The sequence below is a fragment of the Oncorhynchus mykiss genome, chromosome 3 (assembly GCF_013265735.2).
Source record: "Oncorhynchus mykiss isolate Arlee chromosome 3, USDA_OmykA_1.1, whole genome shotgun sequence".
In the NCBI taxonomy this organism is placed as follows: domain Eukaryota; kingdom Metazoa; phylum Chordata; class Actinopteri; order Salmoniformes; family Salmonidae; genus Oncorhynchus; species Oncorhynchus mykiss.
This window is the reverse complement of record NC_048567.1, coordinates 58,321,904-58,349,379: the sequence shown is the minus strand read 5'-3', so window position 1 is coordinate 58,349,379 and position 27,476 is coordinate 58,321,904. Positions and strand designations below refer to the sequence as shown.

The window sequence follows — 27,476 nt, the reverse complement described above, 5'->3', positions numbered from 1 at the left end:
TTGACAAATTGCATTGAAACAACGTTGATTCAACCAGTTTGTGACCAGTGGGATCCTATTCTATCAAATGTGGGCAGGTAACAGCTTTCCCCTCCACTCTTATCTCTAAATCATGTGATATTTTTGTAAACAAAGGTTTTATGCAACACTTACAATGCTACTGTGCGTATGTGTGCTAGATAAAGCTTCTCTTTCCCAGTAGGCCTATATGGGTGGTGTCATCAATGAGCGTTGTGGCAACATATACAGTATATGAAGCATAACTAGCCCTTAGTTTATTAATTTGACAGTGCATGTTCAAGCACTTGTCAGTGTAATAAATCCACCATATTTAGAACATGAATTATGCAAGAGAAAACCCATTATATGACAAATGCCAGCACAAGCCATTGGGTTAATCCATTACCATTTCCTTGTTACCTTCATTTGATACAATATCTGGGGAATTGCTTTGTGTCAGGCCTGGTTCAGGGGCATGTGGAGAAACGGTTGGTGTTTCTCATGAGTCTCTATTAACATGGACTTATTACTCTTTCATCTGTGCAGCCCTCAACAGCACCACTAACCATTATTCAACAGGGTTAGAGAGAATACTACAATAAAGGTTTTTCTCTCTCTCATTTTTTTGCGTCTCTCTATCCCTCTCTATTTCTCCCTTTCTCTCGACATTTTTCTCTTGATTACAAACTGCCATTTGGAGTAAGTTTTACGTATGATGCGGAAGATGTCATGCAGGGAACACTATAAAGGGGTCATAAAATCAATGAATTGTAGGTTTAACTGTTGACTGAGGGGATGTAGTTAATGACCGTGTCCCCACTCTTATTTATTATGATCTGAGATCAGCAATCCTACTCTGAGACGCTTTGTGAATATGGGCCCTGGTGGTACCTACCTGCATGGAAGTCCACCCCCACAGCGAACAGGGTCCCAGTAATGGGCATCAGAGCCTCCATGTTGTCATTGGGGTCCAAGGCGATCCCTCTGATCCCCTCATGGATGGAGTACATCAGGAATGACTCAATGCCTACAGAGTAGGAGAGAAATTATTCCATTACTGTAACATACTGTTAGTGTCTTGTGAATGACCTAACATAAATGTTAATGGACGCAATATGTGGTTCTGGATTCCAAGATTAACACACTGTAAATAAATATGCATAGAGTACATTTATCACAGTCAAAGTATGATTTCGTATGATTACAAGAGGTTTCTATAGTACTTATTTGGAAACAGTGAATTCATGTCACAAACCTTGTGGTTAACTCTGATGCTAGGGGGTCTGAACTGCTCAATACATTTCTTGCATGGTCACTTAGGTTGTGTGTCCTAAACAGCCCATAGAGCCAATAGGGCTCTGGTCAAATGTACTGCACTATATTAGGATGAGGGTGCTATTTGGGATGCACATTTAGTTAGAGCAGACTTGCAGTCTTACCCTCACAGGACATGCGGTCGGTGCGAAGGCTGTAGCCCACAGTACAGGAGCAGCTGCGGGTGTTCTCTGACGTGGGGAAGCAGAGCTGGGAGCAGCCTCCATTGTTCACCTGACACGGGTTCCTTCCTGGAAAGGCCATGGTGAATTGTGTATTAATAAGGATATAGGACACCATTGTTGGCTTCATGGACATCTTTACTCAGATAAAATCTGAAATGTTATTCAGAGCACTATAGGTACTGTAGTACATCATGGTGTCACATTCTGGAATTGATAAGTACATAAATAAACGTGTGTGTACGTGTGTTCCTTACCTCTCTGTCCTTCCCTGTCGTAGACCTTCATGTGAACCACTCCGCTAGTCTTATTCCTCAGAACCACAGGATTTCGTCCGTCTCTCTTGTTCACCGTCCCCAGATGGGCTGAATCATCATCGGCCCACCACAGTTTGTTACCTGAAACAAGGAAATGTCCTTAGAAACCCCATTATCACCATTTCTGTCTGAATTGTTATTGTGTTACTTAACCCTTATTTATTCAAGAAGTCCCATTGAGGTCAACATACCTCTTTTACAAGGGAGACCTACATATATTGCATGACTGAAAACTGGAATATATGAATTCTGACAATGCAATAGGCTACTAATGATGCAATGTTTGATGTAGTGAAATTCTCAAATGAAAAATAAACCAGTAGCGTTGTTGACCCAAAATACTCTATCCTGAGCCTCTACTACACACAGGTACGTGTTTGTTGATTTCCATGTTTGAGTGGACCTACTGCACTGTTGTAGACTGTAGAGTACCTGCCTGGTGTTGTGCTTCTGAGCAGAAGAAGTGGTTAAGGAGAGGAGACTTGTATCATGAGTTTGGAGAGTGATGTGTCCATGTTTGCAGTGTGTGTGTGTGTGTGTGTGTGTTAAAGGAGGTGGGCTCGTGGTAATGACTGGAGCGGAATCAGTGGAAGGGCACCAAATATATCAAATCAAATTTTATTTGTCACATGCGCCGAACACAACAGAAGTGGACCTTACAGTGAAATGTGTACTTACAAGCCCATAACCAACAATGCAGTTTTAAGAAAATACCTAAAAAAAAGCAAGAGATAAAATTAGAAATAATTAAAGAGCAGCAGTAAATAGCAATAGCGGGGCTATATACAGGGGGAACCGGTACAGAGTCAATTTGCGGGGGCACCGGTGTCGAGTTAATTGAGGTAATATGTACATATACAGTGCCTTGCGAAAGTATTCGGCCCCCTTGAACTTTGCGACCTTTTGCCACATTTCAGGCTTCAAACATAAAGATATAAAACTTTTTTTTTTTTTAAGAATCAACAACAAGTGGGACACAATCATGAAGTGGAACGACATTTATTGGATATTTCAAACTTTTTTAACAAATCAAAAACTGAAAAATTGTCCGTGCAAAATTATTCAGCCCCTTTACTTTCAGTGTAGCAAACTCTCTCTAGAAGTTCAGTGAGGATCTCTGAATGATCCAATGTTGACCTAAATGACTAATGATGATAAATACAATCCACCTGTGTGTAATCAAGTCTCCGTATAAATGCACCTGCACTGTGTAGTCTCAGAGGTCCGTTAAAAGCGCAGAGAGCATCATGAAGAACAAGGAACACACCAGGCAGGTCCGAGATACTGTTGTGAAGAAGTTTAAAGCCGGATTTGGATACAAAAAGATTTCCCAAGCTTTAAACATCCCAAGGAGCACTGTGCAAGCTAATATTGAAATGGAAGGAGTATCAGACCACTGCAAATCTACCAAGACCTGGCCGTCCCTCTAAACTTTCAACTCATACAAGGAGAAGACTGATCAGAGATGCAGCCAACAGGCCTATGATCACGCTGGATGAACTGCAGAGATCTACAGCTGAGGTGGGAGACTCTGTCCATAGGACAACAATCAGTCATATATTGCACAAATCTGGCCTTTATGGAAGAGTGGCAAGAAGAAAGCCATTTCTTAAAGATATCCATAAAAAGTGTTGTTTAAAGTTTGCCACAAGCCACCTGGGAGACACACCAAACATGTGGAAGAAGGTGCTCTGGTCAGATGAAACCAAAATTGAACATTTTGGCAACAATGCAAAACGTTTTGTTTGGCGTAAAAGCAACACAGCTGAACACACCATCCCCACTGTCAAACATGGTGGTGGCAGCATCATGGTTTGGGCCTGCTTTTCTTCAGCAGGGACAGGGAAGATGGTTCAAATTGATGGGAAGATGGATGGAGCCAAATACAGGACCATTCTGTAAGAAAACCTGATGGAGTCTGCAAAAGACCTGAAACTGGGACAGAGATTTGTCTTCCAACAAGACAATGATCCAAAACATAAAGCAAAATCTACAATGGAATGGTTCAAAAATAAACATATCCAGGTGTTAGAATGGCCAAGTCAAAGTCCAGACCTGAATCCAATCGAGAATCTGTGGAAAGAACTGAAAACTGCTGTTCACAAATGCTCTCCATCCAACCTCACTGAGCTCGAGCTGTTTTACAAGGAGGAATGTGAAAAAAGTTCAGTCTCTCGATGTGCAAAACTGATAGAGACATACCCCAAGCAACTTACAGCTGTAATCGCAGCAAAAGGTGGCGCTACAAAGTATTAACTTAAGGGGGCTGAATAATTTTGCACGCCCAATTTTTCAGTTTTTGATTTGTTAAAAAAGCTTGAAATATCCAATAAATGTCGTTCCACTTCATGATTGTGTCCCACTTGTTGTTGATTCTTCACAAAATAATACAGTTTTATATCTTTATGTTTGAAGCCTGAAATGTGGCAAAAGGTCGCAAAGTTCAAGGGGGCCGAATACTTTCGCAAGGCACTGTAGGTAGAGTTAAAGGGACAATGCATAGATAATAACAGAGTTGCGGCAGTGTAGAGGGGGGGGGGGGGGGGCAATGCAAATAGCCTGGGTAGCCATTTGATTATCTGTTCAGGAGTCTTATGGCTTGGGTGTAGAAGCTGTTTAGAAGCCTCTTGGACCTAGACTTGGCACTCCGGTACCGCTTGCCGGGCAGTAGCAGAGAGAATAGTTTATGACTAGGCTGGCTGGAGTCTGACCATTTTTAGGGCCTTCCTCTGACACTGCCTGGTATAGAGGTCCTGGATGGCAGGAAGCTTGGCCCCAGTGATGTACTTGGCCGTACGCACTACCCTCTGTAATGCCTTGCGGTTGGAGGCCAAGCAGTTGCCATACCAGGCAGTGATGCAACCCGTCAGGATGCTCTCGATGGTGCAGCTGTAAAACCTTTTGAGGATCTGAGGTCCCATAGCCAAATCTTTTCAGTCTCCTGAGGGGGAATAGGTTTTGTCGTGCCCTCTTCACAACTGTCTTGGTGTGCTTGCTCCACTACAGCTCTGTCGATGGGAATGGGGGCGTGCTCGGTCCTCTTTTTCCTGTAGTCCACAATCATCTCCTTTGTTTTGATCACGTTGAGGGAGAGGTTGTTGTCCTTGCACCACACGGTCAGGTCTCTGACCTCCTCCCTATAGGCTGTCTCATCGTTGTCGGTGATCAGGCCTACCACTGTTGTGTCATCAGCAAACTTAACGATGGTGTTGGAGTCGTGCATGGTCGTGCAGTCATGAGTGAACAGGGAGTACAGGAGGGGACTGAGAACGCACCCCTGCGGGGCCCCCATGTTGAGGATCAGCATGGCAGATGTGTTGTTACCTACCCTTACCACCTGGGGGTGGCCAGTCAGGAAGTCCAGGATCCAGTTGCAGAGGGAGGTGTTAATCCCAGGGTCCTTAGCTTATTATGAGCTTTGAGGGTACTATGGTGTTGAACTCTGAGCTGTAGTCAATGAATAGCATTCTCACATAGGTGTTCCTTTTGTCCTGGTGTGAAAGGGCATTGTGGAGTGCAATAGATATTGCATCATCTGTGGATCTGTTGGTGTGGTATGCAAATTGGAGTGGGTCTAGGGTTTCTGGGATACTGGTGATGATGTGAGCCATGGCCAGCCTTTCAAAGCATTTCATGGTTACAGACGTGAGTGTTACGGGTCGGTAGCATTTAGGCAGTTTACCTTAGTGTTATTGGGCACAGGCACTATGGTGGTCTGCTTAAAACATGTGGGTATTACAGAATCGGACAGGGAGAGGAGGAAAATGTCATTGAAGATACTTGCCAGTTGGTCAGCGCATGCTCGGAGTACACGTCCTGGTAATCCATCTAGCCCTGCGGCCTTGTGAATGTTGACCTGTTTAAAGGTCTTACTCACATTGGCTCACATCTCACTCACATCGGCAGAGTATGATCACACAGTCACCCGGATCATGGTTTGCCATTCCATTTGCTCCATTCCGGCTATTATTATGAGCCGTTCTCCCCTCAGCAGCCTCCTGCGGTGTGTATGCATCCCATTTAGGAGTGAAGCTATCCCAGGCCCTCCCCCCCCCCCCCGGTTAAATCCAGTGAGGCCCTCTATTGGCTTCAGACTGGACTAGAGCAATTGCCTTGCCTCAGACGTGACAAGGATTTTCCATTCAAAAACCCAGCGGAGTGCAATGAACCTCACTGAACAGGTGCAACCAAGCTCACCTAACACTGAACTGCTGAGAAGTCCTCAGAGGTGTACCCAGAATAAAAGTTGGCCAATTCACCCAATCTGAATAGTGATCTATGAACAAAATGTGTTCTGAAGTTAGCAGAGGGACTATACTTTTATATTTATTAGAAGTGCCATTATCAACAAAGATTCAGGACATCTTTCTCAACACGTGTATGAGAATTGAAGTGTTGATAATTCAATGAGGCAGTGATTATGCACAGATGAGGTATTACCATCTTTCAGTTGCAGACAGTGAATGTGCATCAACAGAAAAATGACTTTCAAAGATATACAGTACTAGTCTGGTTAAGTGTGCCTTGAATTCTAAATTCATCACAGACAGTGTCACCAGCAAAGCACCCCCACATAATCATACCTCCTCCTACATGCTTCACGGTGGGAAACACACATGCGGAGATCATCAGTTCACCTACTCTACGTCTCACAAAGACACGGTGGTTGGAACCAAATATCTCAAATTTGGACTTCAGACTAAAGAACAGATTTCCAACGGTCTAATGTCCATTGCTCGTATTTCTTGGCCCAAGCAAGTCTTCTTCTTATTGGTGTCCTTCAGTAGTGGTTCTTTTGCAGAAATTTGACCATGAAGGCCTGATTCACACAGTCTCCTGTGTCTGTTACTGGAACTCTGTGAAGCATTTATTTGGACTGCAATCTGAGGCTGGTAAATCTAATGAACTTATCCTCTGCAGCAGAGGTAACTCTGAGTCTTCCATTCCTGTGGCGGTCCTCATGAGAGCCAGTTTCATCATAGCACTTGATGTTTTTTAACTTTTAACAAGGCACACCTGTTAATTGAAATGCACTCTAGGTGACTACCTAATGAAGCTGGTTGAAAGAATGCCAAGAGTGTGCAAAGCCTTCAAGGCAAAGGGTGGCTACTTTGAAGAATATATATTTTTGTTTAACACTTTTTTGGTTACTATATGATTCCATATGTGTTATTTCGTAGTTTTGATGTCTTCACTAGTATTCTACAATGGAGAAAATAGTAAAAGTAAAGAAAAACCCTTGAATGAGTAGGTGTTCTAAAATTTTGACTGGTACTGTTTCTTTTATTCACAGTTATTTCTTATTATTGTGTATATTTATATTAAATTGCAGAGCTGTGACAATTGATTCTCTGCTTTAAAGCTATTGATGTTATTGTTTGTGTTTATTGCTCGATTCTGCAAATGAAATATCCTAACCATCATAACCATTGTCAGCAGGGAAACTGCTAGATGATTATGATTGAACCCTAGCAGTGTCTAAGAGGCCCATGAAGCAGTTTGGCCTTCAAATTGAGAAGATTTTTTTTAAACGTGTCTTTCTTTTTATCAGATGTACATTTTGTGTTTACCCTTCATCATATCTGACCACAGACTATAATGAAGTACGATGTAACTTATTTACAATCACTTTCAAAATATAGTTGTTGTAAAGGAGAGATGGAAGCAACCCACTACAGTTCAGTGAAATAGCTTTGGGATGAAAGTCAACATTAAAAGGAAAGTAAAACTCATTTTCTGGAATCAGCCAAATTGCTTTGAGTGAGACTGACAGCCTACATGCTGCTTCCCAAACGGGTGACCCTCCGGATCACCTAGTCCAGATTAGCTGTGCTTTCTTCATTAATTTGTTGCTACTGGGGTCAGTGGGTAGTGGTGATTGCTTGGTTGTTGCTAATCATATTTAATTTAAACCTCAACCACCGGGTTTGATTCCAGGCAAGTGCAGGCTGATAGATGGATCACCCACACCGTCTAAACACCTAACCTAACCTCACCTAACACACATACAGGCACACACACACAACTTCTAAACACAGGCCCTCAGATCTCTGTTTAGCACAGCAAAAAACAGTAACACACAGCACCAGGTGTTGAATGGATCAACCTGGTGTCACACACACTGCTTTCATTAACTCCATTCACAACTGTCCTTGGCAATCATCAGGATGCATCAGTGATTGTGCAAAACATTTCTAATTGTTAACATTTTGGGGGAATTGCCATTTGTTGTGAATAAGCTCGTCAAATCATCTGATAGCTACATCGACAACTATAATAATTTTGCTGCCCATTTCGAGTCTCAACATGCTGTTTTAATACTTCAACTGAACATTCTCATAATGGCGTTTGTCATGCAGCAGCAGGAATCAAATAGCAGTTAGTGTCCATTTCACATGACAGTGATAACAAGCCAGCAGTGGGCTAAACTAAACTATAGATAATCTATCAGTGTGCAGGGCACTCTTGGGCAAACCTCTCATTGATGGTAATACACATGCACGCGCACACCAACACACACACTCACAGTCCCTTACTGTGTGTGTGTGTGTGTGTGTGTGTGTGTGTGTGTGTGTGTGTGTGTGTGGAGGGGGGGGGGGGGCAATAGATCCAGGTCAGCCGCCTGTTAGATCTCAATCTCTCTTAATTGACACAGGCTGACGGTTGAGAACAAGCCTAACCACTACAAATACAGCATTTCATTGATTAACCCAAGGCAGACCAAAGGCCTCAGCTACAGGAAGGGAGTGTTGTTTAATCAGCGTTCAATAACTTTGATTCGCTAATGGAGCAGAGAAAATGGAAAGCAGTTTTCACATACACTACCGGTCAAAAGTTTTAGAACACCTGCTCATTCATGGGTTTTTCTTCATTTTTTACATTGTATAAAAATATTGAAGAAATCAAAACTATGAAATAACACTTATGGAGTCACGTAGTAACCAAAAAGTGATAAACAAATCAAAATATATTTGACACCCTTTGACTTGATGACAGCTATGCACACTCTTGGCATTCTCTCAACCAGCTTCACCTGGAATGCTTTTCAAACAGTCCTGAAGGAATTCCAACACATACTGAGCACTTGTTGGCTGCTTTTCCTTCACTCTGCAGTTAGACTTATCCCAAACCATCTCAATTTGGTTGAGGTCAAGGGATTGTGGAGGCCAGGTCATCTAATGCAGCATTCCATCACTCTCCTTCTTGGTCAAATAGCCTTTACACAGCCTGGAGGTGTGTTTTAGGTCATTGTCCTGTTGAAAAAAAAAACATATCCCATCTGAAGCTGAAGAATGCTGTGGTAGCCATGCTGGTTAAATGTGCCTGTGTCGTCTGTAGTGCCGTAGTGTCGTCTGTAGTGTTGTCTCACAAAGACACGGTGGCTGGAACCAATTACCTCAAATTTGGACTCCAGACCAAAGGACAAATCTCCACCGGTCTAATGTCCATTGCTCATGTTTCTTGGCCCAAGCAAGTCTCTTCTTCTTATTGGTGTCCTTTAGTAGTGGTTTCGTTGCAGCAATTCAACCATGAAGGCCTGATTCAAGCAGTCTACTCGAAACAGTTGATGTTGAGATGGGTCTGTTACTTGAACTCTGTGAAGCATTTATTTGGGCTGCAATATCTGAGGCTGGTAACTCGAATGAACTTATCCTCTGCAGCAGAGGTAACTCTGGGTCTTCCATTCCTGTGGCGGTACACATGAGAGCCAGTTTCATCATAGCGCTTGACAGTTTTTGCAACTGTACAAGAAGAAACTTCAAATGTATTTGTCACATACACATGGTTAGCAGATGTTAATAAATGCTTGTGCTTCTAGTTCCGACCATGCAGTAATATCTAACAAGTAATATAACCTAACAATTTCACAACAACTATCTTATGAACACAAGTGTAAAGGAAGGAATATGAATATGTACATAAAAATATATGAATGAGTGATGCCCGAACGGCATAGGCAAGATGCAGTAGATGGTATAGAGTACAGTATATACATACAGTGCCTTGTGAAAGTATTCGGCCCCCTTGAACTTTGCGACCTTTTGCCACATTTCAGGCTTCAAACATAAAGATATAAAACTGTATTTTTTTGTGAAGAATCAACAACAAGTGGGACACAATCATGAAGTGGAACGACATTTATTGGATATTTCAAACTTTTTTAACAAATCAAAAACTGAAAAATTGGGCGTGCAAAATTATTCAGCCCCCTTAAGTTAATACTTTGTAGCGCCACCTTTTGCTGCGATTACAGCTGTAAGTCGCTTGGGGTATGTCTCTATCAGTTTTGCACATCGAGAGACTGAAATTTTTTACCCATTCCTCCTTGCAAAACAGCTCGAGCTCAGTGAGGTTGGATGGAGAGCATTTGTGAACAGCAGTTTTCAGTTCTTTCCACAGATTCTCGATTGGATTCAGGTCTGGACTTTGACTTGGCCATTCTAACACCTGGATATGTTTATTTTTGAACCATTCCATTGTAGATTTTGCTTTATGTTTTGGATCATTGTCTTGTTGGAAGACAAATCTCCGTCCCAGTCTCAGGTCTTTTGCAGACTCCATCAGGTTTTCTTCCAGAATGGTCCTGTATTTGGCTCCATCCATCTTCCCATCAATTTTAACCATCTTCCCTGTTCCTGCTGAAGAAAAGCAGGCCCAAACCATGATGCTGCCACCACCATGTTTGACAGTGGGGATGGTGTGTTCAGGGTGATGAGCTGTGTTGCTTTTACGCCAAACATAACGTTTTGCATTGTTGCCAAAAAGTTCAATTTTGGTTTCATCTGACCAGAGCACCTTCTTCCACATGTTTGGTGTGTCTCCCAGGTGGCTTGTGGCAAACTTTAAACAACACTTTTTATGGATATCTTTAAGAAATTGCTTTCTTCTTGCCACTCTTTCATAAAGGCCAGATTTGTGCAATATACGACTGATTGTTGTCCTATGGACAGAGTCTCCCACCTCAGCTGTGATCATGGGCCTCTTGGCTGCATCTCTGATCAGTCTTCTCCTTGTATGAGCTGAAAGTTTAGAGGGACGGCCAGGTCTTGGTAGATTTGCAGTGGTCTGATACTCCTTCCATTTCAATATTATCGCTTGCACAGTGCTCCTTGGGATGTTTAAAGCTTGGGAAATCTTTTTGTATCCAAATCCGGCTTTAAACTTCTTCACAACAGTATCTCGGACCTGCCTGGTGTGTTCCTTGTTCTTCATGCTCTCTGCGCTTTTGACGGACCTCTGAGACTATCACAGTGCAGGTGCATTTATACGGAGACTTGATTACACACAGGTGGATTGTATTTATCATCATTAGTCATTTAGGTCAACATTGGATCATTCAGAGATCCTCACTGAACTTCTGGAGAGAGTTTGCTGCACTGAAAGTAAAGGGGCTGAATAATTCTGCACGCCCAATTTTTCAGTTTTTGATTTGTTAAAAAACTTTGAAATATCCAATAAATGTCGTTCCACTTCATGATTGTGTCCCACTTGTTGTTGATTCTTCACAAAAAAATACAGTTTTATATCTTTATGTTTGAAGCCTGAAATGTGGCAAAAGGTCGCAAAGTTCAAGGGGGCCGAATAATTTTGCAAGGCACTGTATGAGATGAGTAATGTAGGGTATGAAAACATTATATAAAGTGGCTTTGTTTAAAGTGGCTAGTGATACATTTAATTACATCAAGATGGCAAGATGCAGTAGATGGTATAGCGTACAGTATATACATATGAGATGAGTAATGTAAGCATTATATAAAGTGGCTAGTGGCAAATTGATTACATCCATTTTTCCATTATTAAAGTGGCTAGAGTTAAGTCAGTATGTTGGCAGCAGCCACTCAATGTTAGTGATGGCTGTTTAACAGTCTGATGGCCTTGAGATAGAAGCTGTTTTTCAGTCTCTCGGTCCCTGCTTTGATGCACCTGTACTGACCTCGCCTTTTGGATGATAGCGGGGTGAACAGGGAGTGACTAGGGTGGTTGTTGTCCTTGATTATCTTTTTGGCCTTCCTATGACATCGGGTGGTGTAGGTGTCCTGGAGGGCAGGTAGTTTGCCCCCGGTGATGCATTGTGCAGACCTCACTACCCTCTGAAGAGCCTTGCGGTTATGGGTGGAGCAGCTGCCGTGCCAGGCAGTGATACAGCCCGACAGGATGCTCTCGATTGTGCATCTGTAAAAGCTTGTAAGTGTTTTTGGTGACATGGCTAGTTTCTTCAGCCTCCTGAGGTTGAAGAGGCGCTGCTGCGCCTTCTTCACCACGCTGTCTGTGTGGGTGGACCATTTCCGACCATTTCCGTTTGTCCGTGATGTGTACGCCGAGGAACTTAAAACTTTCCACCCTCTCCACTACTGTCCCGTCAATGTAGATAGGGGGCTGCTTTGTTTTGTTGACATTGAGTGTGAGGTTATTTTCCTGACACCACACTCCGAGGGCCCTCACCTCCTCCCTGTAGGCCGTTTCGTTGTTGTTGGTAATCAAGCCTACCACTGTAGTGTCGTCTGCAAACTTGATGATTGAGTTGGAGGCATGCATGGCCACGCAGTCGTGGGTGAACAGGGAGTACAGGAGAGGGCTGAGAACGCACCCTCGTGGGGACCCAGTGTTGAGGATCAGCGGGGTGGAGATGTTACCTACCCTCACAACCTGGGGGCGGCCAGTCAGGGAGTCCAGGACCCAGTTGCACAGGACGACTGGGAGTTTGGAGGGTTTGACGAGTTTGGAGGGTACTATGGTGTTAAATGCTGAGCTGTAATTGATGAACAGCATTCTTACATAGGTATTCCTCTTGTCCAGATGGGTTAGGATAGTGTGCAGTGTGATGGCGATTGCTTCGTCTGTGGACCTATTGGGGCGGAAAATTGGAGTGGGTCTAGTGTGTCAGGTAGGGTGGAAGTGATATGGTCCTTGACTAGTCTCTCAAAGCACTTCATGATGACGGAAGTGAGTGCTACAGGGTGGTAGTCATTTAGCTCAGTTACCTTAGCTTTCTTGGGAACAGGAACAATGGTGGCCCACTTGAAGCATGTGGGAACAGCAGACTGGGATAGGGATTGATTGAATATGTCTGTAAACACACCTGCCAGCTGGTCTGCGCATGCTCTGAGGACGTGGCCGGGGATGCCGTCTGGGCCTGCAGCGTTGCGAGGGTTAACACGTTAAAATGTTTTACTCACGCTGGCTACTCACGAAGGTTCTTGAAATGTGCCATATTGACAGACCTTCATGTCTTAAAGTAATGATGGACTGTCATTTCTTTTTGCATATTTGAGCTGTTCTTGCCATAATATGGACTTTGTCTTTCAACAAGTAGGGCTATCTTCTGTATACCAGGCAGTGATGCAACCAGTCAGGATGCTCTCGATGGTGCAGAGAACCCATGCCAAATATTTTCAGTCTCCTGAGGGGGAATAGGTTTTGTCGTGCCCTCTTCACGACTGTCTTGGTGTGCTTGAACCATGTTAGTTTGTTGGTGATGTGGACATAAAGGAACTTGAAGCTCTCAACCTGCTCCACTGCAGCCCCGTCGATGAGAATGGGGTTGTGTTCAGTCCTCTTTTTCCTATAGTCCACAATCATCTCCTTTGTCTTGATCACGTTGAGTGAGAGGGTATTGTCCTGGCACCACACGTTCAGGTCTCTGACCTCCTCCCTATAGGCTGTATCATCGTTGTCGGTGATCAGACCTACCACTGTTGTGTCATCAGCAAACTTAATGATGGTGTTGGAGTTGTGCCTGGCCGTGCAGTCATGAGTGAACAGGGAGTACAGGGGGCTCAGCGTGGCAGATGTGTTGCTATCTACCCTTACCAGATGGGGGCGGCCGGTCGGGAAGTCCAGGATCCAGTTGCAGAGGGAGGTGTTTAGTCCCAGGGTTCTTAACTTATTGATGAGCTTTGAGGGTACTATGGTGTTGAATGCTGAGCTGTAGTCAATGAATAGCATTCTCACATAGGTATTCCTTTTGTACAGGTGGGAAAGGGCAGTGTGGAGTGCAATAGAGAATGCATCATCTGTGGATCTGTTGGGGCGGTATGTAAATTAGAGTGGGTCTAGGATTTCTGGGATAATGGCGTTGATGTGAGCCATGCCCAGTCTTTCAAGCACTTCATGGCTACAGACGTGAGTGCTAGGGGTCGGTAGTCATTTAGGCAGGTTACCTTAGTGTTCTAGGGCACAGGCACTATGGTGGTCTGCATAAAAATTACAGACGCGGACAGGGAGAGATTGAAAATGTCAGTGAAGATACTTGCTAGTTGGTCAGCGCATGCTCGCAGTACACGTCCTGGTAATCCGTCTGGCCCTGCAGCCTTTTGAATGTTCACCTGTTTAAAGGTCTTACTCACATCGGCTGTGGAGATCATGATCACACAGTCTCCCGGAACAGCTGGTGCTCTCATGTATGTTTCAGTGTTATTTACCTCGAAGCAAGCATAGAAGTAGTTTAGCTCGTCTGGTAAGCTCGTGTCACTGGGCAGCACTCAGCTGAAGGTGAAGGTGCGCTGAAGGTGCGCTCTCCACTTTCCTCTGGTATTTATTTAGCAACCGTGATAACACATCACTCCAGACACAAGCAACAACCCATACATAAATGTAGCCACCTATACACCTAAACATTAGTGATCTGACATACTATACTGCATGGAAATGTGATCAACTGTAGGCTACTAACAGCAGCTGCATCCGCTCTATCCCTATGTGCAAGGTAAACGAAGCGGTAACGTTCTGCATTTATAGCCCATTTGTTTGTCAGAAAATGTGAATGGGATCCAATTTGGTTTATATTCAAACCTAGACTTTTTAAATCTAAAAGTATTAACTGAAATTAATCAATAAACACAATAGCTGACAGACTGAGTTAATTTTTAATTAGGCCAAGAGATGCATGGGGCAGGACAACACAATGCAAACCAGCATAAAGCAAGCTCAGCCCTGTGAGTTTCATTGTCCAATCATGTTGCTTTCTCTGTGTATAGGAAACCCCTTAGTTATTTTTTCACATATAATTCATATGAACAAGTACAAGGTTGCTGCATGTGAACTGATTTGAAAAACTCTGGTCCCATCATAACCCATATTAAATGTTTTTACAACACACTACTCACGTCATACCATATAAGGTCTAGTTTTTTACTTGTCAGGTTACCAGATCAGGAAAAATTATGGGTCCCAGAATTCCACCATGCCACTCTGGGACCACCTCTGAACTATGTGGTGTGAAGACATACAATACACAAACAAGACATTTTGGTTGATTTATTAGTATTAATTTGTTAATATTTCCACGATTTTTCTTTCACTTTAGAAATATGGAGTAGCTTCTGTACGTCGGTAGGAAAAAATCTAATTTAATATTTTTTTTTAACATTTAATTTTAAGGCAACAAAATATAAAGACTCTCTCCAACATCCTCTTCAATGACGTACAAGGCACTAGAAGCTGACTGGTTTAAATGTTAATAATGCTAAATATTAGACATTTCTAATATATTTATTGATATGAAACATTTAATTTGATAGAATTCTTTTAAATTATCAATATAAAAATGTGTTTCTCCATTGAATCCTATGGGGAATTATTGATATTTTTTCTTTATTTTAATTTGATATTTTTACCCCTTTTTCTCCCCAGTTTCGTGATAACCAATTGGTAGTTACAGTCTTGTCCCATCGCTGCAAGTCCCGTATGGACTCGGGAGAGGCAAAGGTCGAGAGCCTTGCGTCCTCCAAAACACCACCCCGCCAAGCCACCTGTGTCTTTGACACACTTCTCATTTAACTCGGAAGCAGCCGCACCAATGCATCGGAGGAAGCAATGTACACCTGGCGACAGTGTCAGGGTGCACTGCACCCGGCACCTGCCACATGAGTTGCTAGAGTGCGACGAGACAAGGACAACCCGACCGGCCAAACCCAACGTAACGACGCTGGGCCAATTGTGCGCCGCCTCATCGGTCTCCCGGTCGCGGCAGGCGGCGACACAGCATGGGATTGAACTAGGATCTGTAGTGACGCAGCTAGCACTGCAATGGAGTGCCTTAAACCGCTGCGCCACACGGGAGGACGATTATAAAATATTATACAATTTTCTATAAAAGTAATTAAATGATTGATATAAAACAATTATATGAATATACAGCTTTCCATACTGAGACACACAAGCCCATAACACTAGCAAGCAAATAAAACTAACAGTATATAATAAGCAATTTCCCTTCGGGAACAGATGGTGTACAGTATATAATCAGGAACATATGAAAAAGCAGACAATATTACTAAACCTGATGGATACCACAGCGTCAATTTTATTATAGATCACAACAGATTATTCTACATTCAATAAATGTGGGTCCTTTCCAAGAGGAAACTGGGTATGGATTTTTAAATGAAAGCTTCTGAGTTGAGAGTTGGCTGGAGAATAAAACCAATCTCAATCATTCATTCCACACCATGGACTACAGCTGAAGAGCAGACATCTGTCATTCACCTGTAAAGATGATTCACTGGGGGAAAAAGTCGATACGCTTTTCACTAGGAAATGTCATCAACAGATCATATTTGGACACAATGTAATTTTCTTGAAAGAACATCACAGCCTTTCTTCAATTATGTAGCTGTAAATAACCTATAATGTGCGTAATGGATGCAAAAACATTTTCAGCAGGATATGTTTATAGTTTCCAGCTAAAATCTCACCTAAGTACTGAACATTATTTCAATATCAAAGCAAATTTCCATTAGGCTTACATAGCTATAAGCTGTCACCTTGAATAATAGTTACTCTTTATTTTATTATCATGGGTTGGATGTCTTCATATGACACTACTGTGTTTGATTTTGACTGTGTCGGTTGTGTCTGTTCGATTTGTTAGTTATTTTGGGTTAAGTTGGAATTTGAACAAAATTGGCCAGGACAAAATATTTGCAATTCCATGGTCATGGGTGATATTTTCAAAAGTCACACAGCTAATGTGTAAGGTATTCTTCATGCATCTACATTTGTATTGGCATTGCAAACATTAGTCTGACCTGTTTGGCCACTCTTCTCATTATTAAGCTCCTAAATATCATACCTTGACATTTTTATGATAATTGGAAATATAAACTAAGAGTTATGAACTAAGAGTTATGAACAGAGGGTAGTGACAGTTTTAAAAACATGTTTCACACACACACTCTTTCCTAAAGCCCCTAGAAATAGCACTTGACCTTGTGGGGACTAACAAAATGTCCCCAGTTGATTACATTTTTATTTGTTTACTATTATGCTAGGTACAGCTCCGCCTTATCTCAGCTAACGATAACAACATCCACCCGTAGCACGCGCTCCAGCAGGTATATCTCACTGGTCATCCCCAAAGTCAACACCTCTTTTGGCCGCCTTTCCTTCCAGTTCTCTGCTGCCAATGACTGGAACGAATTGCAAAAATCGCTGAAGCTGGAGACTTATATTTCCCTCACTAACTTTAAACATCAGCTATCTGAACAGCTAACCGATCGCTGCAGCTGTACATAGCCCATCTGTAAATAGCCCCCCCAATCTACCTACCTCATCCCTATATTGTTTTTATTTACTTTTCTGATCTTCTGCTCATTATCACTCCAGTGTTAAATTGCTAAATTGTTGTTTTGCACACACTGTATATAGACTTTATTTTTTCTCTTTATTGTGTTGACTGTACTCTTGTTTATTCCATGTGTAACACTGTGTTGTTGTTTGTGTCGCACTGCTTTGCTTTATCTTGGCCAGGTCGCAATTGTAAATGAGAACTTGTTCTCAACTAGCTTACCTGGTTAGATAAAGGTGAAATAAAAATAAATAAATACAAATTATTCTGGGGACTTCTGGTCCCCACAATTATAGTTAAACACGTCCACACACGCCCTTTCCAATATCCAATATAAATACTTGTAAGTATAACACCTCACAATAAATACTTGTAAGTATAACACCACACAATTGTTCTCCATCTTTGGCAGAATATAAATATGCCACTCAAAGCAATTAAAATAATTTCCACAATACAACCAAACTTTCATTAAGTATGATAAATGGCTTGTTGTGAACACATCATTCCACTGTTCTACTGTAACCTTATACTGCTTTCAAACTGTCGTCTTGCATTCCGGCTCACATTTTGTGGAATGCGATAAAGTCACCATTTCTACATCAAGAACATTTTTACTTTACTGTGCTTCTACCATAAGGTAAAACAAAAAAATGGTCTTAAGTTGCAAACTTAAAAGTGTTCAATGTACTGTATATGAAGTAAATCAAAATCAAATCAAACTTTATTGGTCACATGCACCGAATACAACAAGTGTAGACCTTACAGTGAAATGCTTGCTTACAAGCCCTTAACCAACAGTGCAGTTCAAGAAGAGTTAAGAAAATATTTACCAAATAAACTAAAGTTAAAAAAGAAAGAAAAAGTAACACAATAAAATAACAATAGCGAGGCTATATACAGAGGGTACTGGTACCAAGTCAGTGTGCAGGGGTACAAGTTAGTTGAGGTAATTTATACATGTAGGTAGGGGTGAAGATAAATGCATTGTCACATTCGTTCCAACTTCAATACCTCCGGACTCTAAGCCGACACTATAAAGTTGTGAACTTCAATTGTTGTTTCCTTATTTTCTGACCGTGTAATTAGTATGTTTAAACTTGCAGCGAGGGAGAGGCACGCTTGTTCGTTTGCTGAGAAATGCGGAAGGCCTGCATTATGATCACTAAATATGGTGCATCAAAGGAGAATGAATCTTCCTTTGACAACGCTTCTGACCGTCAACACCAAGTTAAAACAGCAACCTTCTGCCACTGCTTCTCATTATCACTCCTGGCAAACAGACATGTGTCTTTGTACAGCAAGAAGTTTCCTCCCAATTGTCCAGATTGTAACTGTTAGGACGTGTAGATATTTGAAATGTGTATCCTGAATCCAAAATGGTGTAGTGAGAGTAATGCAATTATGAAGCCAGATGCTGTGTGCTGAATTAAATGTCTTATGAGACACTGTGGTCTTCCTTCTCCTTTTCCATCTGGTCTTAAATCAATCACATTAACAACCTCTACTTTGATGTTCGGAATGTATGTTATTTTCATCCTCTGAGGCCAAACGTTACATTCCTCTTTGTTTTAAGTCCTACCATGTGGCTGACTAGTAGCCAGTGGAGGAAAAATAATGGAGAATAATAACTTTATAGTTCCAAAGTATTTCTATTCCCACTATGCATTTATTGAAAAAGTTTCATTCACAGATTCCAAACTCCTTGCAAACGTTTCACCTTAGACTCGACAGTGACCTACATAGGCTTTTTCATTAAAGTGTGACCAAGCTTTAGAATCAGTTCAGTCATGCGTGAGTCTTTGTATTATGTATGGTGCAATGGCACAACAAAACAAATAGTATGAGAAAGAAATGCCTTCTTATTGAAAAGAAGCACCCTGTCGCAGTAATAACGTCCAACATATTAGATCCAGCACTGATACAAAGCAACAACACTCCACTATGGGCATCCACATCCATTTTCATTACAAAAGAAAATCTATCATCAATCAACATGCAGCTCCAGCCAGTGGTTTAATTATCTAATGCCCAGACAATTTCACACAGAGTGAAGCAGAACTGTCACAGTCATACCACAACACTGGTTAAATGGCTTTATCCAGGAGCCACTTAACTAGCAACATGTACAGGCCTAGGCCCTAAGCCTTCCCACTTTCTCCCTTAATCCATGACAGGGATCTGATTCACTGGCTGACATGCTCCACTATTCCAGCCTGAAGAAGACCTTTAGGTCCAAACGTTTCACAATACAACAGAGGGAAGATTCATCTACTCTTTATGTCAATAGTTTTTTTTACCCACGTTGTGGGTACACTACGTTTTACACTAGCCACAACTCACCCATAACAGCCAGGGCAGAGGCTTTGGTTAGCTCCCTCTTCATGCTCTCCAGCACCTCCAGACCACTACCGTCCGCATTGCACCTGTTGATAGTGCCATTACCAGAGCTGATCCAGTATAGCTTGTTGGCTGTGTAGTCTAGAGAGAGACCTGGGGGAGAAGAATGAAAGGGGGCTAGTGACTATATGATGCATTATCTTTTTACAGTCAGATCTTTGTGTCAGATATGGTGAAGCACACAAGTGGGAAACACTGGTTGCAATAGCATCATCACATGTCAAATATTTAATGACTTGGTCTACATGATGACAATCAGTAAAATGTACATACGCAAGATGCATCTGGTATTAGAGGTACTATGGTTGTTTGAATGTACAGTTTGTATAATATGTGTCTGTCGGGGTGGGTGTGAGATTGTTGCAATCTTTCTTGCAGCCTGGGATGTGACTTCATATGTGAAAGAATGGATGTAGGACTACGAGTGTATCTATAGGAGTGAGTGTAAGTGTGAGCGTGCACATTTGTGTGTGTTTGCGAGTGTGTGCGTGCATGTGCCATGGGTGCGCGCGTGTGTTTGTGTGAGTGCCTGCATGTGTGTGCATGTGTCATGTGTGCATGTGTGTGAGGTTGTTGGAAGGATTCGTCGCAGCCTGCCTGTGATATCTCTATGACCTCCATTTGACATTATAAATCATTTGACCAGAGAGTGGCTCCTTCCTTTTTAAATCCATTCTCTAGCAGACATGATGAGATTTGACAGAATGGCACTATTGATGGTGGCAACTGGGGGCTACTTCAATTGTGTTTGTGGACAGCTCTGTCTCCCATGGTGTGTGTTTGTGTGCGTGTCTGCGTGCGTGCGCCTGTATTCCCATTCACAACACATCATTCATTTACCACCGTCCCCAGGTCCGGCCCATCATCAATGAAGTCATGTGATGTATATGGCACGCGGGCAATTTATATTTCAGACAGGGCATACCAAGACTACCCGACAGACACAGTGAAGACAACGGTACTGTGTTTATCTGAGAAAGTGAAGACTTGACCTTGCAGGTCTGTTTGTGCTGTAAGAACATGCTGCTTGAGGCGTGAACCTGCAAATGAACAATTGTGCACTGAAGCTTGTATCATCTGAGTATATGGTAGAGGTTCAGGTTGAACAACTGTGTATGGCAGCAGAAGAGGTTTTCAGTTAGGTCAAGTGTACCAAATTATTTCAACACCTACCATTTGGAAAGATGCTATCTTTGTATCTTTGGAAATACACAAAAAAATTTACCTAGTGCTCATTATGAGGAGACATTATCTGAATGGTGAACATTTTAGGACATCCCTACACCCTATGACATACAAAGTAGCCCTGGCCTCCTCATTGGGATGTCCTAAAATGTACACCATACAGTGGACATACTGCCAGCATGTGGTTGGACTGCTCCTCTGAATCTGTCCCATGATATAGAATGTTGGAATCATAGAGTGTTGGAACAGGCAGTAGTGTTCCCGCAGTGTGAACAAACAGAGCTATAATGTTCAACTGACCGACTGGTTCCCGTTGGTTCTGGTGAAGGACCTTGCTGTTGCTCCCATCCATGTTGGCTATGTTTATTGTGTTGCCATCTGTCCAGTAGATTTTTCTAATGTGAAAGAATATAAATTACACAGACATTGCACATTACATTTTTACAGTTCTACTTTACAATAAGTTCCTAGTTCTTAATGAATTTGTTCAATTTAGTTGTAGTTTGTGAGAGATGCTCACTTTATTAATGTTGATACTGTGCAACTAAATTGCATACAATCTATATATTTACACTGAATAATGCTACAAATTCTATGAAGAATTTTTATTTTCATGAGAGAACCATGGGAATGGTGTCATGTGTCATGTCTACCTTGGAAGGTTTTTGTTGTTGTTCAAACAAAATTAAGATTTCCTAATAACTTGTTGATGTTGAGTCCCGGAAGATAATGATGAAGTACACAGATGCTGTGGTGTTTAATCTACTTACCCCTTGGCGGGGTGCACGACAAGGCACCTTGGTTTATCAATCCCATGAATGACAGAAGTCTTCAGGGACCCATCCAGGCGGGCGACATTGATTTGAGACTCGTCATTCTCTGAGCTGAGCCAGTATAAGTTCCTAGACAGCCAATCTAAAGCCAGCCCACGGCAGTTTAGTATATCTGAGGGGAAAACAAAGAGAGGGAGGCTGTCAATCCAGCATCCAACAATGTGTTTTACATGGAGTAACAGGGGTCATGAGTTAGACAGATTCATCTGCAGACCTTGGGACAGCAAACAGTATGAAAAAACATTGGTATAAAACATTATTTGAAAAATACAGCGATAGTGAACATTATCTTAGAATGTGTAAAAAAGCTTATGCCGGCAGGTTTTTGTTCTGTTCTTTATCAGGGGCAATGAATTAAATCTCCGGCACAAATATCAAGAACGGAAATTAGGATGAGAGAGGAGACACTTCCTGAAAAACAGCAATTGTCTTTTGTGCTTTGACAACGTGCTTTCATGCGACACAATTTGTCAAAACAGAGCTTCCAATCAAAAGCCTTTCAGACACAATGAAACAAACAATAATTGCAGAAGTTAGTTCCGGATGTGCCTTTCATCCCTTTGCAATGCCAATCAGAAGATTTAATGTAAATCATGTTAATTAAATGAGTGGCAGACACTGGCACTACGTTATTGACAGGCATTGACAAGTATTGTAGCCGGAGTTTCTGCACACCACAAGACTGTGTTAGCCAATGGAGCTAAAGCCTGGGAATTAGCTTAGGAGAGCTTACACAAGTCATCATGACTCATCCATCTCAGTTACATTATCATCTCTCCAAGTTACACACTTAGAAAGTACAGAGAGTGTGTGCGTCCCAAGTGGCACCCTATTCCCTACAAAGTGCACTACTTTTGACAAGAGTCATATCGACCCTGGTCAAAATCTGGGATTGAGCCAGTAACTACCTCCAGAGATGACAGTCTCCAGCCAGGTGCCGTTGATGAAGGCCCGTTTGATGGTCTGTGTTTTCACATCCGCCCAGTAGATCCTCTCCTCCTGGGCATCGTAATCCACAACGGTGACGTCATCGATGTCTGGGACGGTAAGTGCTGTCATGACGTTCATGTAAGGGTTGTCAATATCCACCCCACGGATCTCTGACCGCCTGACGTACAGGAGGAATCTTTTCAACACTATGGAAAAATCAGATGGGGAGAGGAATATCAATGGCTACCACTGATTTGTGAAGTGGTTGACCTTTTAAGTCAAATATGGTTATGGGTGTAACATATGATATGCAAGTGCCAATGAAATAATGAATATGCTAAACAAATTACTCTGGCATTCTTTATGGTTCTTTGTTATGTGACTGTGCACAATCTCCCACTCTTTTGTGACTTTGATAATGAAAAGGATAGATACAGGTGTGTTAAAAGATTGAAGACGGCCGTCCCACTCACCGAAGCAAGATTGTTTGTTGGGGGACAGCTTCATGAGGTGTGGACAGGTGCAGGACGCAGTACGGTTGTAATTGATGAGACACATGTGTGAGCACGGGCCACACCCATCATTCTCTTCACATGGGTTAGACGCTGAAGGAGTGCGAGAGAGTCAGGAATAGAGAAAGAGAGAGAAAATTGTCAGCAGAAAGAATGAAAAAGGAGAAACACTTGGCCCATGACAATTATTATTTATTTTACCTTTATTTAACTTGGCAAGAAGAAATTCTCATTTTCAATGACAGCCTAGGAACAAACAGTGGGTTAACTGCCTTGTTCAGGGGCAGAATGACAGATTTTTTACCTTGTCAGCTCAGGGATTTGATCTTGCAACCTTTCGGTTACTTGTCCAACACTCTAACCACTAGGCTACCTGCCACCACAAATACATGAATGTGCACTTAAAGCTTTCACCACATATATGATTCAACAGGAAAGCTCACATTTCTGTCAGTTGAAACAAAAAGCCTCCCAAGAGTCACATTTTTGTGGGAATCCTTTGTAGGAAGTCCACTCTATATATCGCAGAGGATGTGGTAGTGCTGAAGTACAAGAACAAGATATGCTTTTGGGCACATGATCAAAATGTTTGCTGACAGGGTAAACAGTAAAAGGCACCAAAGCTTATAAAAACAGAAAATACAGGTGCTTAGTTCTGTAGTTTTCAGCAGACCAATATGATTAAAGGGCTATTCTGGAACGTTAACACCGATCGAAAAGAGAGCAGGAACAGGAAATAAAGGAACAGCTGCAACAACCTGGGTGTAATGTTTTTCGATGGCCAGTTGGTCACATGTACTGCTCAACCATATCACTGACTCCCTCAGTTACAGTTGTGCTGACCAGATGGCACTCCACCTTATCCACACATACCACTACCCAACTCTACATCCACCTTGGCTCTCTTGATTCAACACTGCTTTCAAGTGGTTTAAACCACTGGCATACATTGGGAGAAATGGGCAGGGTAGGCTGGACATCTTCAAAGCAGTTGCATTTGTAACGGATGCTGACCCAGCAAACCTAATTATACAAACTAAAGAGTAATCAAGAAATGGTAAAATAACTCCCTATTCCTGGTAAGGCTTGGCTGACAGACAGGCCTCTTGGAACTCATTTGTCTGACTCCTAAGGAGTTCACGACCTCATCTCTCTCTCCCTCTCTCCGAGTTTACAGTGACTTTACCTCTTCCATCAAGTCTGTTATTGTAGGACCACATCCACTGCCCAAGACTGCCCACTCTTAAATCCCAACATTAACCTGTATGTGCTGACATTTCCCCCAGACTGATTTCATTGCACAAGTCTGGTGGGATATTGCTAAGGTTTAACCCCACAGTGATCCAGCAGTATATAAGCAGCATACGAACAGACACTAGAATTCCTCCTTTGTCAACACCAAGTCACTTCAGATAAATAAATGCACAGGTTTTTAGATTGGACAGTTATTTCCCTTTGGTACATTTTCATACAAGATATAAAGATCCATTTTTGCAGTGATTTACCCAAAACAAGCTTGACAAACTCATTTCCAAACTCATTTCCTGCACTATGTCTCGCTGAATCCATTATACATTCGCATGGTTTAGTAGAGAAAATGACTCTGTCTGCGTGAGTTGAAAACATACCCGACAACACGAGTCATGATAGGAAATAAAAGCCTGAATACAGTTCAGTAGTCAGCTGAATTATAGCCATAAGAAATTACAATAACAGGGGAAAGACTGTTCATTTCTAGACTGGCAGACATCTCATAAATAAATAACCCCCATGCTTTGCCGACGCGGAGAACAGAGAAAGGCTGGTGCCCAAAGAGTGATATCTTTCAATCAAAACCATAAAGTCTACTGGTCTACGTAATGTCCAGTCCTGTGTGGCTCAATTGGTAGAGCATGGTGCTTTCCACGCCATGGTTGTGGATTTGATTCCCAAGGAGGACCATCACAAAAGAGTACAAACACGTATGCACTCACTACTGTACGAAGCTCTGGGTAAGTCTGATAAATGACTAAAATGTAATGTAAGCTAGGGCACTTCACTGTTATAAAATGTATCTAAACTCTCAGGAGGTGCTAGAATATTCAAAAAAGGTCTCAGGTAGTCATGGTAACTGTTACAGTAAAATATGTGAAGTGTATTATGTTGTTGTTTAAAGTCTCTGTTTTGAAAGCTACATTTTCCTTTTAATGCGACTGAATAGATATTCAGCAGCAAATAGCGGTGTATTTTCAAAATCTGATTATTAATTCAACGTGTTTGTGTTTCTCTAACGCAGGGAGTAGTGGCTCTGTCAAGCCCTGGGTGTTATATTCACGTTGTATTATCATCAACACTCCTCTTTGTCTTTCTCTGCCACTCACAAGCAAATGAGACAAGGGGGCTGTGCAGGAAAGCCACATATTTACCTTGTAAATGTCCGGTGCCCGTTATCTGAATACAAAATGTTCATTATAGCTTCCAATAGTATCACCCTGCTTGTATTTGAAGCAGCTGCTTACTTCCATGCAGTGATTCAATGCACTATGCATGCTGATCAGATGTATTCCTTCCTATTCTCAGCAAGCATTGTGCAAAGCTGTGGAGATACATTCAGAGGTCCTTTTGTTTAATAACATTTTAGGCATAGTCAGTAGATTTGACTGCATTAATGCAGCCATGAATACAGAATACTTTATATAAAATCATCATAACTCAAATACTGATACTTACAACACTGTATTGTGTCTTTGTAAATATAATATAAGGACGATGGTTATATCTTGAGACATCATTGTACAAATGTTATGATACTATTCATTTAATTTCCAATATGATCATATGAGCCTGCTGCGGATCACCAGTGCTGGGAGGGGAGAGCGTTCTGTTTGATGTGTTATTGCAGCTATAACTAACCAATTACAGTTCCTCACTGTGAGGCCTTGGGACCAGCATTCCCCTTAACTAATCATTGGCACCTCCTCCCCGTTTTCAAACCTCATGTTACCCATCCCCCCCTCCCCCGCCACACATAATGTATTTACAACCAGACTGTTGACGCCCCCAGACAAGCTCCCGTTTTGGCACCCACCAAACACCCCCAGAGACAAGTACTGTAGCCCCCACAGCTCTCCAGTAGTCTCCCTCTATTTTTCATTACCTCCCTCCCTCCCGCAGTCTCTCTGGTCCAAATCTGCAGGGCCAAGCAGAGACCACCAGTATCTCCAGGCTTTGGGACTGGCTGGCTGGATTGGATATTACCCAAGTTTCGCCCACTGGGCTCTTTAAAATGGGATTAGGCATACTTACTGGCTTCTGCAGTTCAATTTCCTCACACTTATCTATGCAGAACAGTCACGAGCAGGCAGATACAGAGGACAAAACAGCCAAATTAACTCCTACCACATTGGCATCATTTTGAGAATGCTAAATAGATGCAAACCAGATTACTAGAGTACTAATGCCCATTCATGGACAGCGGCTTACATTCATAGAAAGCTAAAAGGGGAGATATTTTTAACTCAGCTGTGAAGATATCATTTTTAAGGGTGTGAGAACAAACCACACCCTAAAGACAATACCGGCATCCAAGATATTATGATTTCTTTGACTAGCAGCTCTGTTTACAGATCCATTTTCGCAAATCCTTTTAGAAACAAAGAGCAATGAATGAACACCCAATCAATGCTATAATCTAAGCCTGGAAATATACAGTGACTGAAATATACGACTCCTTCAAAATGAGTGGATTCAGCTATTTCAGCCACACCCGTTGCTGACAGGTGTATAAAATTGAGCACACAACCATGCAATCTCCATAGACAAACATTAACAGCAGAATGGCCTTACTGATGAGCTCAGTGACTTTCAACGTAGCACCATCATAGGATACAAGGCAGTTTGTCAAATTTCTGCCTTGCTAGAGCTGCAATTTGCTTACCGCCCAAATAGGTCCACAGACGATGCAATCTCAACCACACTGCACACTGCCCTAACCCATCTGGACAAGAGGAATACCTATGTGAGAATGCTGTTCATCGACTACAGCTCGGCATTCAACACCATAGTACCCTCCAAGCTCGTCATCAAGCTCGAGACCCTGGGTCTCGACCCCGCCCTGTGCAACTGGGTACTGGACTTCCTGACGGGCCGCCCCCAGGTGGTGAGGGTAGGCAACAACATCTCCTCCCCGCTGATCCTCAACACTGGGGCCCCACAAGGTTGCGTTCTGAGCCCTCTCCTGTACTCCCTGTTCACCC

At 42.3% G+C, this 27,476-nt stretch overlaps 1 protein-coding gene across 1 annotated transcript in view; it reads right to left on the bottom strand.

Annotated features, from left to right (window-relative positions):
- Positions 1 to 27,476, bottom strand: part of LOC110504354 (low-density lipoprotein receptor-related protein 1B) — a 430,734-nt gene that overhangs the window by 121,211 nt on the left and 282,047 nt on the right. Inside the window, exons 29-36 of the mRNA XM_036965026.1 lie at positions 23,203 to 23,334; positions 22,708 to 22,935; positions 21,737 to 21,911; positions 21,267 to 21,361; positions 19,725 to 19,874; positions 1,754 to 1,894; positions 1,440 to 1,565; positions 896 to 1,027 (exon numbers count right to left, since the gene is read on the bottom strand). Of these exons, the coding sequence (XP_036820921.1) occupies positions 896 to 1,027; positions 1,440 to 1,565; positions 1,754 to 1,894; positions 19,725 to 19,874; positions 21,267 to 21,361; positions 21,737 to 21,911; positions 22,708 to 22,935; positions 23,203 to 23,334 (1,179 nt within the window). The remainder of the gene's footprint in view (positions 1 to 895; positions 1,028 to 1,439; positions 1,566 to 1,753; positions 1,895 to 19,724; positions 19,875 to 21,266; positions 21,362 to 21,736; positions 21,912 to 22,707; positions 22,936 to 23,202; positions 23,335 to 27,476) is intronic.